General features: G+C 40.3%; 1 protein-coding gene across 1 annotated transcript in view; it reads right to left on the reverse strand.

Annotated features, from left to right (window-relative positions):
- The window catches only part of Kcnq5 (potassium voltage-gated channel subfamily Q member 5), a 540,403-nt gene that overhangs the window by 80,768 nt on the left and 442,151 nt on the right, over nt 1-17,484 (reverse strand). The window contains exons 6-7 of the mRNA XM_028767237.1: nt 15,025-15,135; nt 7,422-7,517 (exon numbers count right to left, since the gene is read on the reverse strand). Of these exons, the coding sequence (XP_028623070.1) occupies nt 7,422-7,517; nt 15,025-15,135 (207 nt within the window). The remainder of the gene's footprint in view (nt 1-7,421; nt 7,518-15,024; nt 15,136-17,484) is intronic.

Raw genomic sequence — 17,484 nt, forward strand, 5'->3', positions numbered from 1 at the left:
CTCTCTCTCTCTCTCCCTCCCTCTCTCTCTCTCTCTCTCTCTCTCTGACACACACACACACACACACACACACACACACACACACACACACACACACACCTTTCTATTTTACTCTCCGAGATGCTGTAACAACCTGGTGTTTCCTTCTATTTTCTGTTCTGCATTCATACTTTTCCATCTATCCCATTTCTGAATCTGTTCTCCGTGACTGAAGCATGAAGCATGAGGGGTAGTGCATCAACTTGTATAGGCTGGGCTGTGAATACTGACTAGTTGCTTTCTTTAGGGTGGCTGAGAGAAGACCAATCAAGTTATTTACCAGATAAAGCTAAAGCTTAAATATGTAGCTTGCTTTTTTTGGGGATTTGATAGCTTTTTAATGGTGGCAGGATCATCTTCCAGCCCACCTTCTCACTGGTCTGTCAGGGCTGGTTTTAAAAAAATGCAGTGATTTGTTGGTTTTGCTTTTAGCCTTACTCCACACTGAACAGGTAACACGTCTCCAGAATTTTTATTATAAACCTCTGATAATTTTGTTAGTGTCTACCCAAAAGCTCTGTAATGCCTGTGGAGGGTACAATGTTGAAGTTTGAGTCCTACCTTTGATCAGCCTCAAGGCTGAGGAAATATTGAAGAAGTGGTGGCAGAAAGGATGAGATACCAACTAACATGGATATCTCAACCAGGAGATTGGGAAGAGGCTGTGTAGTGATGTTCTCAGGACATGATCTGACCACTGTACTTATGACTTCACAAGCAGTTATGTTTATATGTAGAAGATCAAATCACTTAAAGATTCCAGCAGTCTATCCTATTCATTTTCTTTGGATAGATGGTGCCATGATCCCACTGGATGATGACCCAATGCTCAGGCACATATGGACATCACGAATTGGACTCAGTGGGTTGTAGAAGAGCAAGTTGAGGGGGAGATGTTTTGGTTGGGGGGAGGGTGAGTAGAAAGAAGGAAGTCGGGGTGGATCTGATCAAGGTACTTTGTATACATGTATGAAGATTTCCAAAATTGGATTTGGACTCAAAAAGCCAGGATTTAGATCTAGCTCTGACTAGGCTGTCTCGATGATCAAGTAGAATAATGTGTTGAAGGCATTCTGCAAACTAGAAAAGACTCGGCAAGTTTTAGGCATTATTAATAAAAGTTGTGACATTTGGGCAGGTATTCAGAATGTTACCGAGAGCTGATTTCTTTTCCCAGACTGCTCCACTTGAAAAGTTAATTTAAATGAATCCTGCAAAGATATTGACAGAGCTAAATTTGCTTCGAGCTTCTAGGATTTTAAACTTTTTTTTCCTCTAAATCCCTGAGATGCTGGTTAATTTAGTTCTTTCACAACCACATGACAAGGCAATTTGAACATCTCACTTGCTGTGGTGGTGGCAAGAGTGTAGCTCAGCCTTAAGACAAATGATAACGCCGCTGCTCTTTATGCTTTGTATATTCAGCCAGGTTTATGAGGTAAGAAATGAAAGGATCAGCGAGTGAAGCTTGCTTTTCAAACTACTCTATCGTTCAAAAAATTCATATCTCAGTTAAAAAGATAGATTTCTACAATATCTAACTAAACCCCCAAATTCTGTTCAGACACTACATAAGGGAGATGCAATAATCAAAAAATATTATGTTATTCTTATGCAGCTTAAATAAATACATTTCATTAGAGTGAGTGGGCAGCCAATTCCTAAGTTAGCAAATCCAAATTTTGATTCCTGAAACTAAAGCACAGATTTTCAGGTATTCTTAAACATTTCAAGTCTTATAGTTTGTGCTCAAATGATGTGGAATTTTAAGTAAAATTCATGATTACCCTTTATCATTATGAAAGTTCACTTCCTAATCACAAACTATGTCACATAATCAAGTTGCATACAGTGGAGCTCAAGGCCCCTGAGCTAAACTGTTCCGTTGACATCCATACCTACCATAGGTTGTCCTGCCTTGGCAATAGACATATAAGTTCCGCTTCTCTAAGGATTTACTGCAGGGAAAACAATTTGTTTTGAAGTTCAGTCAGAAATTTTTCCTCATGAGTCAGTAATTGATAAGGACAAAACCGATGAGACAAGTCCCTACTGTGATTCTTGGAGATATTTCCTATGCACCATAGCTGCTAACAGCCACTTAAAGGGTACCGAACACTTGATATGCGTTAGTCTCACCATAGAGGTCAGTTTTTAATCTTTAATTCACTTAGGCTGATACGGCGACATGGAGCCACTGGTTACTGTATTGGCAGCACAGCTTTGGATTGTCACAGTTGATGTGCACGGGAGACGTGCAAGGCTTTGCTTTCCAATAGAGCAGCTCACATTCTAGGAGATGTACCTGTAGGTATCTGAAAAGCACATGAACTTCAGTATGGAGTCCTCACGGGTGCAAATCAGTGAGTATCCTGTGTGCCTGTAGTGTGTGCTTCTATCATTATGCTGACTGTGGTTTGGTTTCAGACTTTTAAATCCTGGAGGTTCCGTCCAGGGCTTTATACAGGCTACAGAAGCACTTGTCATTGAATTGCATTCCCAGCTCCTGGCAAAAGAGCTTAAGCTTCTATGAACTTAGGGACTTTTTCGGCAAGAAGGCAATTTTACTTATTCATTTGTGATCTTTTAAGAAAAGTTTTGTTTGTTTTCATGTGTATGGGTGTTTTGTTTGCATGTTTATCTGTGTACCTTGTGTGTGCCTGGTGCCTGTAGAGGCCAGAGGAAACTAGAATTACAGATAGACATGAACCATCATAGCACTGAGAATTAAACCAGGGTCTTCTGGAGCAGCAGTCTTCACTGGTCAGCCATATTTACAACTGTGATTTACCTTTTGTCTTGCTTTTGTTGTTTTTTTGAGACAGGGTTTTTCTTTGTAGCCCTGGCTGTCCTGGAACTCTCGATGTAGACCGAGCTGACCTTGAACTCACAAGATCTGCCTGCCTCTGAGTCTTGGGATTAAAGGCATGCAGCAACACCAACTGGCCTTTATTTACTTTTTAAAAAATGCTTAAAAGAATAGTGACTGTCAATGGTTTGCCTTGGAATTCATGTCCAATGGTCCATCTCTTGTAAACATCTGTAAAATAACGTTTAAAACTAGTGCACTTATTTAGTCATTTGATACAGATTTCCTTTGGGATACAGATAAACCACAGTCTCCTTTCTAGCTTCCTTTATGTTGGATGAACTGCATTCCAGATACATAGGCAAAGCTAACGGAACAGTTCACAGTGGTTGCAACTGAGAAGTTTACCCACTCAAACCTGAGGTCTAAATTAAAGCAATGTGCTTGCTATATCGTCTTAGGGTTTTCTTGCAGTGAATAGACACCATGATCAAGGAAAATTTTATAAGGCCAACATTTAATTGGAGTTGGCTTACAGGTTCAGAGGTTCAGTTCATTATCATCAAGGTGGGAGCATGGCAGGAGAAGCTGAGGATTTCGCATCTTCATCAGAAGGCTTCCAAGCAGCTAGGATGGCGGTCTTAAAACCCACACCCACAGTGACACACCTACTTCAACAGGGCCACAACTTCTAATGGTGCCACTCCCTGGGATCAGTATATACAAACTATCACATTCCATTCTTTAGCCCCCATATACTTGTGAAAACATATGACTCTATGGAGGCCATACCAAAACAAAGCATAATGAAAAATACATTTAGTTCAACTTCCAAAGTCCCCATAATCTATAGCAGGCTCAACAATATTAAAAGTCCAAAGTTCAAAGTTCCTACAATCTCTTAACTGTAATCTCCAAAGCAATACAAGAAACCAGCTGGGCAAACTCTAAACTCTACATCTCCATGGCTGATTTCAAGGCTATCTTCAGATCTCCAACTCTTTTTTTTTTTTTTTTTTTTAATCTTTGTTGACTGCAACAAACTTCTTTCTCCTGGACTGGTTCCACTTCCCTGTTAGCAGCTTTCCTCAGCAGAGAGACCATTCCTCTGGGATCTCAAAAATCTTGGGGTCTCCAAGACAACTTCAATGTTACAGCTTTTTGTTCCAGTGTCTGGGATCCACACATGATCTTCTGGGCTTCTCCAAAGGGCTGGTGTCACTTCTCTAGCTCTGCCCTCTGTAGCACTCTAAGCTCAGGTTGATCCACTCCACTGCTGCTGTTGTTCCTGGTGATCATACCATGATACTGGCATCTGCAATACATGGGGGTCTTCTGCTGCAACTAGGCTTTACTGATATGGCCTCTCATAGGCTCTCTTCATGGTGCCAAGCCTAAGCTTCTTTGCATGACCCCTTCAGACTTGGGCTATCAAATACAACTGAGGCTTCACCTTTACCAATGGCCTTCCATGGTCTCTCGAAGTGCCAAGTTTCAGCTGCCGTTCATGACACCGTCATGCTTCCAAACCAGTACCACCTCAGTGACTCTTACACATTACCAAGTCCAGCTGCAGCACAAGGTACAATCTTGGCTCTCCCTGGAACACAGCTTCTTTGTGCTCTCAGAAAACACTTCCCAGAAGGTCTCACCTCAGTGATGCTGGCCTCTTCTTAATCACCTCTAATTTCTTACCTCCAGCATCAATTAACCAGCATCAATTGTCCCAGTAGTCCCTTCTATTCCTGACTAAAGCTAGAGTCAAACGGTCAAAGTTTGCTGAGTTCTGCTGCTTGCAGGAGCTAGAACATGGCCCCCGTGTTCTATTACCACTAGCTTTCTGGTTTTTCAACTCCTTCACTGCCTAAACTTGGTTGTTCTGGATCTTGCTCTATAGATTGACCTTGAACTCAGAGATCTCCATGCCTGTCTCCTGGGATTAAAGGTATGTACCACCATGCCTCTTAAGCGTGTCTTCACATAGATCTTGCTTTGTCCCAGGCTGGCCTTGAGCTCAGAGATCTGGCTGGCTTTATCTCCTGGAATTAAAGGTGTGTACCACAGGCCTGGATCTAAATTTAGCTGGGTGAGATCATGCCTCAAAGTCCCACTCCCTTAATCTGTCATCTCCTAGAACTCAGGATTTGGCTCCATTTCACTTCCTGGTGCCCCTTTAATACTCGAACCATATATTTTATATTTTTCCTTTCTAAGCTTGCTACACTTGTTCAAAATGTTCTTCACGAGACTTATCCAGAAAACAAAGTCTTTACTGGGCTCTTTTGAGACGTTCTTTGTCAATGCAGTTAATATAAATTGCTTTGCTTTAGCCTCAGGTAGACTCTTCAGACAAGAGCAAAAAGCAGCCACATTCTTCACCAAAATATCACAGAAACATTCTTCTCCTCTGAAACCTCTTGGGCCAGGTCTGCACAGTTCAAATAACTCACAGCAACAAAGTCTTCCATATTCATATGAGGATGGCTCATTAAATCCTTCTTAAACATTCCATGGTTTCCCAAATCCAAAGTCCCTAAATCCACATTCTTCTAAACAAAAGCATGGTTAGGCCTAACACAGAAATATCCCATTCTATGGCCTTTATGCTTCACTGGACAACGACAGGGGGACCAGAGCCATTACAAGGTCCTCTTCAATTACTGGAGGTCAGGCCTCTATCCCCACCTTTGCAAGATTAGAATCACCACAACCCTTCAATACTTAGAGAAGGGAGGTGATGTCAGAGGCAGCCCTGCTTATACACTGAAGGCCTAAAATCAGCCATAGGCCTAAACCAGCAATAGGTCTGTCATACATGTATGCTAACACAAAGTGTTGAGTCTCTGTGGAAAAACATTGAAACAAATGGCTATAAGCTATTGTAAACAGGCAGCTTTTGTGGAAATTTACCAGCCTGAGTAGTCATAGACCTTGTAAATAGATAGTCTCGGCGGATAGTACCAACTTAGATAAGGACAAGTGAATCATAGGCAGAGTCATAATGACCTGTCCCCTGAACCTTCACCCAGCTGATACCCTGTTCTGAAAGATATCTGTGCCCCCCTGAACACTCACACTCCGATGTTATCCCCTTCCCCATGTCCTGCCTTTTTATGTTTATAACTCCTGGGTGAATAAGTAAAAATTACGATTTGATTTAAAAATAAATTAAAAAAAGAAAACAAAAAACAAAAAGAAATATCCCACTCTCAGTACTAACTTCTGTCTTAGTTAGGGTTTTACTGCTGTGAACAGACACTGACCAAGGCAACTCTTTATAAGGACAGCATTTAATTAGGGCTGGCTTACAGGTTCAGAGGTTCAGAACATTATCATCAGGGTGTGAGCATGGCAGAGATGGGCATGGTGCAGGAGAAGCTGAGAATTTTACATCTTTATCAGAAGGCTTCTAGGAAAATACTAGCTTCCAGGCAGCTAGGATGAGGGCCTTAAAGTCCACACCCACAGTGACACACCTACTCCAACAGGGCCACACCTTCTAATAGTGCCTTTCCCTGGGCTGAGCATATACAAACCATCATATATATCCCCATGGAAACAATTCCTCTAGTGTCTCATATATACATCCTAGCATCCCCAGGTTCAAACCCTGGAGGCTCAGCTACTTGTCAGGCAGAGGGCAGAGAGATAACCTTAGGTTATAGAACTATTATGTTCTTTGTACAATAATAACTTCATATCATTGATGTAGAAAAGATACCTTGTGATTCTTAACACAGTTCAATTCCCAAAAGGCATAGGAAATAGCCATACTCTGTACTCTACCACTAGTGAAGATCCAAAACAAAACCAAAATCCCAAAGCAAAAAGAAAACAGAACAACCCCCCCCAAACAAAATCACCAACTACCAAAACAAAACAAGACACAAGCAAGCAAACAAACAAAATAAAACAAACAAAAATGAATGGCAAAAAAAGAGAAATATTTAGAAAAATGTTAACACATATCCTGAATTGTTGAAAAAAAATAAATGCTAACACAAAACCCATGTATTACGCACTAGCTTCAAACAATATGCTTATTATCTAATATTCTCAAGCATTAATGCCCTCAGGCTATCTCCCTGAAGTGCACTAAAAGCAATTCTACAAAAACTAAGCCTCAACATTCTAAACATGTATGTTCTTCACAATAGTAATATACAACAGGCTAGAGAAAGTCACAGGATGCCAGGGATGATACTGTGCTCTGCTCTATCACTTAATGACCAATTATTCTTCATACAGTGATTCATAAAATGGATTAAGTCCTTCCAGGAGTGACAGGACTGGTGACCTCTGCACAGTGTTGGTGGTGCTGATTACTAACTTAATAATGCATAGACCATTATCTGGAAAACATGCTTTGTGGTTGTTATTGGGGAAAAGGACAATACCTGCCCAAATTCAAGACAGTTCATTAAGGTTTGACCTTTTTTTGTTTTTGTTTTTTTAATTTCATGACCAAATAGTAAATAGCTCTAGGATACAATGAAGCACAGCAATTGGAAAATGACCCATGAAGCAGTTCTGGAGGTAGATGTTGCCTTCTGCCTACCATGCTGACACGTACCTGGATGAGGTTGGCAGCTGGATTCCTTCTTTTCTCAAAATGCTTCTGGCGGTGCTGTTCCTGTACTTTTAATGCAAAACCTGAGCCAAGAATGCCCTGGAACGAAATACAGAATAGTAGCATTTTAAGGAACAAATATCTCAAACACCTCTACAATGAATTGTAAAAAAAAAAAAAAAAAAAAAAAGGACAAAACAAACAGTATGCGATCTGTTGATAATCAATGTATTGCTTATTTTAAGAAAAAACATTATTTATCTTTGTTCTAATACTGCTAGATAATGGCAAGCTGTTGGTTAATACTGCCCAAAGATAATGACTCTTGTTCTGTGGTAAATCAACTGGGAATTATTATCAGTCAATTTCAGATATCAGAAGAAGCCTCACACTTAGAGACGGAAATGATCATTTAATTCAAGCAAGTGGTCTTAAATGGTAGAATTTAGGAAGGTGAACTCTGCTTTGGACTGGGCTGGGTTTTGAATTTGGGTGATTTAAAGCATTGCTCTTATAGATATTGGGTTACTTTTAACACTGATGAGACTGGGATTGTACATTATCCATCATGAACAAAATCTGGAAAAAATTGAGGGGAGTGGGTGGGTTTAGATCTAGTCAAGCTATAGCCATTAAAGGGAGGCTGTCAGGTTTACAGCTGGAGATTTGGCTTGTCTGTATGAAAACAAACAAGCAAACAAACAAGAGACCCCCCCCCAACAACAACATCAAGAGCTTGACTCATTGACAAACTCATCCCTGATTTCCTTACTTTTAACCGGCCCTTTTAGTATATTTTACCTATTCTGGTTTTGGCTTGCCTATTTAGAATGTGGGGTGAGAAAAATGAATATACTCTCCTTTGTGTAATTTTAAGGTGTATTTTGTCCTTTAATGGCTTATTTTAGTGTAAATTATATGTATATGCATGTATGTGATCAGGAAAGAGGATTCCGAATGATAAGTCAGATCTCTGGGAACTGGAGATAAGGGTGGTTGAATGCTGTTCAATGTGGGTTCTGGGAACTGAACCCAGGCTTTCTTCTACAAGAGTGGGCATACACTCAACTACTGAGCCATCTCTAGTCCTGGGTGCTTTGTTATCGCTGCTGGTTTGATTTCCTTTTGCTTATCATCTTGAACTGAAAATTCTGGTTCTTTGAGGCTTACTTCTCTTTTTAGTTTGTTTCAGGCTGATGTCTGTGAAATCAAGATGCCTTTTGTCTCAACCTTGGGTTCACATTCAGAGCTTGCTAAATTCCGTCTCTGGGCTTTGCCTATGTTCTTGACTTCATTAGTATGATGCTGGGAGCTCCAGTGCTTTCAAGTCTGTGGATTTTACTTGCTAGCTATAAATTATTTGCCTTTTATTAAACTTCAAGAAGTCTAACCCTTAGGTTAGAGTTGAGTATCTTCTCAGTACTAAGTCAGTATCTTCTGCAGGCAAGAAATGCCCAACCCTTGTTATCTTAAAGGTGAGATACCTCTTGGAGAAGTGGTGGGTTTTAAAATAATATTTTATTTTATCTATAGAAGGTATCAGCTCTGTGACAACTCGACTAAGATATTTTTGGACCTTAGATAGTCCTTGACCTTCCATCTTATCTTGAGATTTCACAATTCTGAGCACATTGTGACAATAACCAGACAATAGGTAGTGCAGTCATGTTTAAAATAACAAAATTGTAAGATAATACTATTTACTACTAGTAGGCACTGCCCTCCTCTACTACTAATTAGGATGAATGACTGTGCCCTGAAATGAACAATTAAGTCATGGGTTATGTTTTCTCTCTCTTTCAGTTCAGGTCTTGTACTGTCCAGCATCTCCATCTCATACAGGTTGAAGTAACATAAGCTAAGCTTTATAAAACCTGCTTTGTATGATCTGGTTTGTAGATTTAAATATTATTTCGCCACTTGGAATCACCAATGCTCTCCACTTCCAAATCCAGATCAACTCTAGTCATTTGAACCTGTTGTTTGTTTATTTGTTTGTTTGTTTGTTTGTTAAATGAGACTTCTTGGGAAAGATCAGCTGATTCTTCTCCTAACTTTATTTCTCATTAAGTATAAACATGTAGGAGAGAACACACAACAGCTTTATAACATATATCTTTATTTGTGATTTATTTATATATTACTTGCTCTGATCATAATTCAGACTTTTAAAATAAACATTGAGTTAAAACCAATAGCTATCATTTTCAGCACTAAACATATGAATAAGGGGGTTCAGAGTTAATCTCCTCTTGAAAACAAACAGAGGTCCTACATAGTATACTTTAGTATCCACAAAGCAATAGACAATGACACTAAAAATCACATGGCATATTACTTTGAAGCATATTTTAGTAGCTAGCAATTGTTTACTACATGTCCCTTGTGCCAGACCACACATTACAGCAGTTATTAAGCAGGTCTGTTCCCTGTCTCATTATGTTCTATGTCAACTTTCCCCCGCCTCTATTCACATACTGTCGGCATCTCTACACAGACGTCTGTTATGTTGTAAACACAGATGCAACATGGCTTCATCTTTTATTTGTTTGCCATCTCTTCCAATACCGGTAATAGGAGCAATTCCTTCAAATTGATTTTCGCTAATTTTCTAGGCTAACAAAAATGAAAGTTTTAGGCTTTAAGATTTGATTCTAGGCAAATAAATGTTACCTAAATGCCAAGTGGGAAGAAATACCTTGACAAAAATTCGAAATGTTTACCTCCTTCATATCATTCAACTTCAAGCAGTCCAGTTTTCTCCCTCAATATTGATTGGAACCACCCTATGTTGACTTTTAACACTTTAGATTTTTTTTATCTATTAAAAGTATATTTGTCAGTATTTTTAATGATTGCAGATAGTAGCTAATATGTATTTGTGGAATAGTTAATATTTCAAATCAAACAGAACTACTTGTTGCATTGAACTTAAGCCAGTTGGATAGCTAAAGGGATTCAATCTGTATAAATCCCAATTACTTCATAAGAAAAGCGATTTATAGCTAGGGGGTCCAGCAGGAGGAGTTAGCAAGACTGGCTTGCGAGGCTGCTATAGGGAAGTCTGGTCAGCCTGCAGGAGCTCAGTAGCCTAGGGCTGGAGGGAGCTGGAGGGAGCTGGAGGAGGTAGCCTACATTGGCTTTTGGGATAAGTGGCTTGTTGACCCTGTAAGGTGCAACAGAGTTCTTCTGCTGTTAAGGTAAGATAGGATGCCATGGCTACTGAGTTTCCAGGGTTAGGGAAACCCCAAAGAGGAAAGGCTCACAATCCTCTTCTACCTTTCTGTGTTGGTTTGAATAAGAATAGCCCCCATGGGCTTGTGTATTTGAATGCTTTAGTTATTAGAGAGTGACCCTATTTCAGAAGGATTAGGAGATGTGGCCTTGGTGGAGGAAGTGTGTCACTGGGGTGGGCTTTGGGCGTTAAACAGCCCATGGCAGGCTAAGATTCTCTCTGCTTGTGGATCAGAGTGTAGCTCTTAGCTACTGTTCCAGTGACACACTTGCCCCTATGCCTCCTTCCGTGATGATAGTCACCTGACCCCCTGAAACTGTAAGCAAGCATCCAATTAAATGCTTTCTTTTATAAGAGTTGCCTTGGTCATAGTGTCTCTTCATAGTAATAGAACAGTGACTAAGACAGAAGTTGGTACTGAATAGTAAGGTATTGCTGTGACAGACCTGACCATGTTGTTCTGGGATTGTACAAGGACTTTGGAACTCTGGGCTAGAAAAGCTGTTGAGTGTTCATTAAGAGCTCAGTGAGCTGTTTTGTTGGAGCTTGGGAGATAAGGATGTTAAGAGCAATGCAGTAGACGATGGAATCCTGGCTTGTGAAGTCTCAGAGGGAAGCAAAGACTCTACAGGGCCTCTTGTGTAAAGGTCTGTGGTTTCTGGTCAGCTGGAGCTGTAAAATCAACTGTGATTAAGAAGAGATCAGTATTACGGAGGTAAAGTCTTCTGGGAAGTGTTTCCTCAGAGTCAGCACACAGAAGCTGTGTTCTTCTAGAGGCAGCCAAGGTTGTACCTCCTGCTGGCAGCTGAGGAAGTACTGGTTTTGAAGGCATGATGGGGTCAAGGAGAACAGCTGAGGCTTGGTACTGTGTGGCAAGGATGGAGTACCTAAAGAGACCCCAAGTAAGGCTACTAATTAGTGAAAGTGCAGCCCAGTTGTGGCAAGAGACCTCAGCAGTATGGAGATGGCCAGTGATATGGGATGACCACCAGAAACAATAGGAACCCTGGAGTGGAGCCTGTGGGAGCCTAGAAGACAAGCTGTGTATGCTTCAGAGGGCAGAATTGGAGAGGTAACCCAAGTCCTCTGGAGAAGCCCAGAAGATCATGGATCCCAGACATTGGTTATTGCGTTATTTACATAGTTGGAGTTTGCTTTGATTTTGTTCAGATTGTGACTATGACCTGGTTTTTTCCTCTTGAAGCAAGAAAGTAATTTATTTTTGATTTTATAGAAGCCTTCAGTTGAGAGACTTTGTATTTTAGCAAAGACTTTGGCCTTTTTTTTTTTTAAGAGATTAAAGTTTTAAAGTGTTTGAGTTTGTAAGACTGTGGAACCTTTAAGTTTGAAAATATTATATATTGTGATATCAATATTAATGTGTAATCTTTGGGAAGGACAAGAAGGGCAAGGTGGCTTAGCAGTGATTTATTTATGTGGCAGGGTGGCAAGAGGTCAACTGTGCTGAAGATATTTTTATCAACTTGACACAAGCTAAATTCATCTGAGAGGAGGAAACCCCAGTTAATTATGCTTTCATAATATGGGGATTGTAGGGAAGCTTGTGGGGCATTTCCTTAATTAGTGATTGATGGGGGGGGGTGTCCCAGTGCATTATAGGTAGTGCTATTGCTTGGCTAGTAGTCCCAGGTTCTATAAGAAAGCAGAGTGAGCAAGCCAGGGGGAGCAAGCAAGTAAGCAGCATCCCTCCATCAGCCCCTGTATCAGCTCCTGCCTCTAGGTTCCTGCTTTGCTTGAGTTCCTGCTCCCACTGCTTTTGAAGATGAACTTTTACATAGAATTGTGAGTGAAATAAACCCTTTGCTCCCCACGTTGCTTCTGGTCATGGTGCTCCATCACAGCAAAAAGTAACCCTGACTAAGAGACTCTCCCAGCAAAATGCTGACTCATTGTTCAAAATTTCAATCAGGAAGAATTGCTGGCTGGCAGGCACAGAGGACAAAGTGACAGCTCAGCACCTGTAGTGAGATCACATTAAAAAGATGCACAGGAGAGGCCTCTCTTCCCTTGGCATTTTTAGGAATGGTATGATTAGCACAAGCACATTTTTATGAGTTTCTAACATAGATTGATTTAATTTGTATATAAAAATGGCAATCGCTTTATTGGAAACGTTTCCATGAAAGACTGTAACCTAACACAACAACATAGTTTAACTTTCTTGTAATGGCTCATAGTGTCATTATAGGATCCTTGCTTTGTACTATGGGAGATCCTGACCCTGACTCTAACTAATCCTGAGTCTTCACGTACTTTGAACAATCATCTCTGCTTGCTTATTGCAGAATTTCATTTCCTGTCCTTGCTGCTAGATTTCCAATGTTTCTTCCTGTGCAGTGCCTTTTCTGCTGTCCTCTACCATCTATCCTAACAGTCCATTCATCTCTGTGGTCTCGGGGTAAATATAAACATAAAACAGCAGGTATTTTGTGGCATTGCTTTTGGGGAGAAGAAACCCAAGACTGAATTTTACTATTTCCAAAAAGGTGTATTTTTCTGTAGGGAATCTGATGATTGAGTCTTTCTCTGTTTTTTTTTTTTTTTTTTTTTTTTTTCTGGGTTGCTGGGACAGTCATAAAAGCTGATTTTGGGCTGGATGTGGTAGCTATGTAGCCTGGTCAAGACAGCCAGGGCTATACAGAGTACCCCTGACTTAAAACAAAACAACAAAAAGAATCTACTTTAGATATGGGAGATTCTGCCCCTATGTCTATCTTATATTACCATTTTGTATCTGGAAAGATATATTTTTATAGTCATAAGTTAAGGAGAGTATTTTAGTTTTTTTCATAGTAATCAGTTGATTTACATGATCACATTACTCATTCTAGTACTTATCTGGACACAACCAGTCCTTATCATAAGTCTTCCTCCCCTGTTTTAATGAAGAAATATTCTAAGAAAAAAAAATCACTGGTCTGAATTGTGTTTCCACAAATTCATATACTACATATACTTCAGAATGTGAGTTATTTGAATACAAGGAGGGTCCTCACCAGGGGTAGTTAAGTTAGGATGAAGTCATTAGAGGAGATTCTAATCATACAAATGATGTACTTATAAGATAAATAAATTTGAATATAAATGTTATAAGGACACATAAAGGAATGGCCCTCCCTCAGTACCTCAAGGAAGGAGGCTCGGATAGTACTCTTCCTCTCAGAGCTCTTAGAGGGGACTCGATCTGGTAATTCCTCGATCTCAATATCTAGCCTCCAAAAGCCATGAGACTACTTTCTATTGTTGAAGTCCTCAAGTCTGTGGTACCTGGTCAAAGGGGTCCTAGCACACTAATATCGTTACACAGTTAGTGAGAAATGAAAAGTCTAACTGAGGCATAAAACCTAAGTCTGTGCATAGTCTGTGCAGTCTCCTGCCATGGTTTTGAGTGGTATGGGCCTTTACCAGCTGGCCAGTGGAAAGTTGGGACCTGAGTGTGGGAAGGGCAGGAGTGCCCTCTGAGGTCATTTACTGTCAAACGACAAGCATAGTGACTTAATGTCTGTGGTACTGAAAATCCTCATCTGACCTCGGTGTGCTCGGATTTCTCTGGCATGTGCTCTCAGGTTTCAGTTTGACAGAGGTTGCACATGGCACGCCTGCTGCCTGGAAGAAGGAGGAGACTGTTTTTCTTAGGCACACCTGTTGTGGCTGACCCTCACTTCTTACTATTGGCTCCCTGATGCCCAGCTCCACTTCAGATGGAGAGGCCAAAACATGATGCCCGGAGGGTAGAGGCAAATGGTAATGTCATGTCCAACTGCCCTTAAAGAAACAAGAGGCTAAAATTACCAGGAAGTCAAGCCTCGTCCTTTGAAGAGAAACTAATCAGGAGCCCAGAGGGAGATAAATGTGTTCTTCATTCTGACAAAATGCAGAAACCGCTCATTGAGGAAAAAAAAATCAATGGTTGTGACACTTGTATAAATCATCTGACACATTTACAACACTTAAGGTCAGATGCTTCTCATTCAAGTGTTTGGGAAGAGGAAAGAACTCCTGTGAACATCTATCTTTCCATCTGTGTACATTAGAAGCCAAATTGCAGTAATTAGTTTAAATGAAGGTATCTTTAAAAGTTTATAAGCATTTAAGATGGATTAGTGGCATGTTGACAAAAACAACTGAATCATTTGTTTATGTAGATCTATCCGGTATTGGAGACTCAGGATCATATTTTACACATCATCTACCTGGATACACTTAGAAAAAAGTCAACATTTATTAAAATAATAGTATTGGTCAATGAAATAGACTTGTTCGTCAGAACATCAGTGTGCGAGGATTCCCTCCCTCCAACAAATCTTGAGGACCCAATTGAAGGGGCTTTATTGTTGAGAAGATACTCACAGCAGGAAGTGCAAAGAAAGAAATGCCAAGGAGCGCGAAGCCCGCAGAGAGCAATCTTCCCAGCCAAGTTAGGGGGGTTTTGTCTCCATAGCCAATGGTTGTCAGTGTAATCTAGAAACAAAGTCAACAGAACATCCAGCTTAAGTACTTGAGAAGGAAGTTAGAACCTAGGAACGGGAGACAAAACAGTATCTCCCCTAAATCATAATGCAAGAAGTCTGGTTGGCACATTCTCTTCCTGCTCTTTAATTTTCCATGACGCATAGCAGAACTTCTCTTTGTTTAAGGGAAGGAATAACCTGCATATTTTGTCCTCCCTTGTAATACAGTCTCCAGCTTGTCCATGTGTATTCAAAGGCAAGTTATTTGGGTAAGAAAATCATCCTCCCTGATATGGAAGAGGTATGCCGTGGATTTTTAAACTAGTACCCCAAACGTTGATTTATTCAATAAGACAGTTTATTATTTTCTTAAAGCCTCGAGTGTTCAAGATACATTTTATGAGTTGCAGTGGAACAAAAATGAAAAGGTTATAGTTCTTTTCCTGAGATAATTATGACACTAAGGGAGGCATGATATAGGCAACCAACCAAAGCAGAAAGAGACGCATACAGGAATTCTAACAGCATGTGCACGTGTGCGTGTGCGCTTGTGTGTGTGTGAATGTGTGTACTCTGTAGTTTTTTTTAGTCAAAAGATTGTGTCATCAGCAAACAATAAGTCTTTTAATTCTTTCTTTCTGATCCGAACGCCTTTTGTTTCTTTCTCTTGCCTGTTCTGGAAAGGACTTCCCATACTATCCTTTTTTTTTTTAAAGTTTAAAAATGTTTATTTTTAAATGTGTGTGGGCAGATGGGTAGGCATGGGTATCACATGCAAGTGGAGGTCAGAGGTCAGAGGATAACTTGCTGAAGATGGTTTTCTCCTTGCATCACATGGGTCCCTGGAGTCAAATTCATATTGTCTTGCTTGGTGGCAAGTGATTTTTTTGGCTGAACCATTTCTAATTTTTAAAAAAATAAAAAACAGATTATATTTTAATTAGCTGTGTATGTGTGTGTGTGTGTGTGTGTATGTGTGTGTGTGTATGTATGTGTGTGTGTGTATGTGTGTGCAACATGTGTTCAGATATATGCTAACGAGTGCAGTCCCAACAGAGGCCAGAGGCTATGGTTCCTTTCCAGCCTGGAGTCATGAGTGGCTATGAATCATCTGTTGTGGATGGTCTTACTCTGGAAGAGCAATAAACTCTCTTACCCATTAAACCGTCACTCCAACAATTTTCTGGATATAATGAAGTTATTTTAAATAAACTGGGCATGGAAACACAAATATCACAGGTGTTTTCCTTTTCAAAATTCTTTCTTTTAGATTTGAGATTATATGATGACACGGTTTTCCCTTCCCCACGCACACACACACACACACACAGACACTCCTAAGTACCTGCTCAGTCTATATAAACTTACTTGCATTTATGTTTCTAGGGCTGACCATTTGGTACTGGAGTGTTCTTCCCTGCAGAAGACTACTTCTCCTGTCCCAGCATTCCTTAGTTGCCTGTAGTTCTTTCTGTAGGATTGCTATCTCCTGGGCTTTCTTTTACCAGTTTGGCTATCCGTTCTTTTCTTCATTCAGCTCACGTGTAGGCGGTCATGTTGGTGAGACTTTATGGGTGTAGATTCCAACATTCTTAGGTTACACAATCTCACAGCCAACTCCTTGTTCTTCTGGCTCTTGCCATCTTTCCGAGCCCTCTTCTGCAATGTTCCCTATGAAACCCTGGTATTTTCTGTCCCACTGTCAGGAACCCCATTATCCAACCAGTTGCTCATATCAGAAGCCTTAGGCACATTCCAATTATTCTTTGTTATTTCTCTTTTTATTGGACCTATCAGCAAATCCCATTGATCCTGTGTAAGATGCTACAAATTATACCTTCTGTCACCATGGCCACCTGACAGGCCAAGTTGCTATACTACTTCCTACTTGCTTGTGTTTGCCTTTTCCTCTGGCTCTTTTTCTGTAGACCTAAGAGCAATGGTATTTTGCAACTCCCCTCTAATAAAAACATATTTCAATGGTTATTTATTTGATTTTCTGAACCACGGTTCACATGATCTCTTCTCCTTGGAGAGGATCATAACTTCACATTTGCTTGGGGTACTTTAGCCATCACAGTATTCCAGCCCTTCTGAAAAGTTAGAATCTTGTTGACTCAGGCAAGCCCAGGAAGACTTTTGATCATGTTGTCCCATCAGTGAAATTCTTTTTACCAAATTTTCCCAGGGCTTCGAATTGACTTTTAAATCTTCTCTCAAATACTCTTTCATGGAAGAAGACGTCTCCATCTTGTCTCTCTTGTTAGTGTGTGTACATGTGTGTGTGTATGTTTCAGCTCCTTCCTTCCTTCCTTCCTTCCTTCCTTCCTTCCTTCCTTCCTTCCTTCCTTCCTTCCTT

The sequence above is a fragment of the Grammomys surdaster genome, unplaced genomic scaffold (genome assembly GCF_004785775.1).
Source record: "Grammomys surdaster isolate TR1022 unplaced genomic scaffold, NIH_TR_1.0 171, whole genome shotgun sequence".
Lineage (NCBI taxonomy): Eukaryota > Metazoa > Chordata > Mammalia > Rodentia > Muridae > Grammomys > Grammomys surdaster.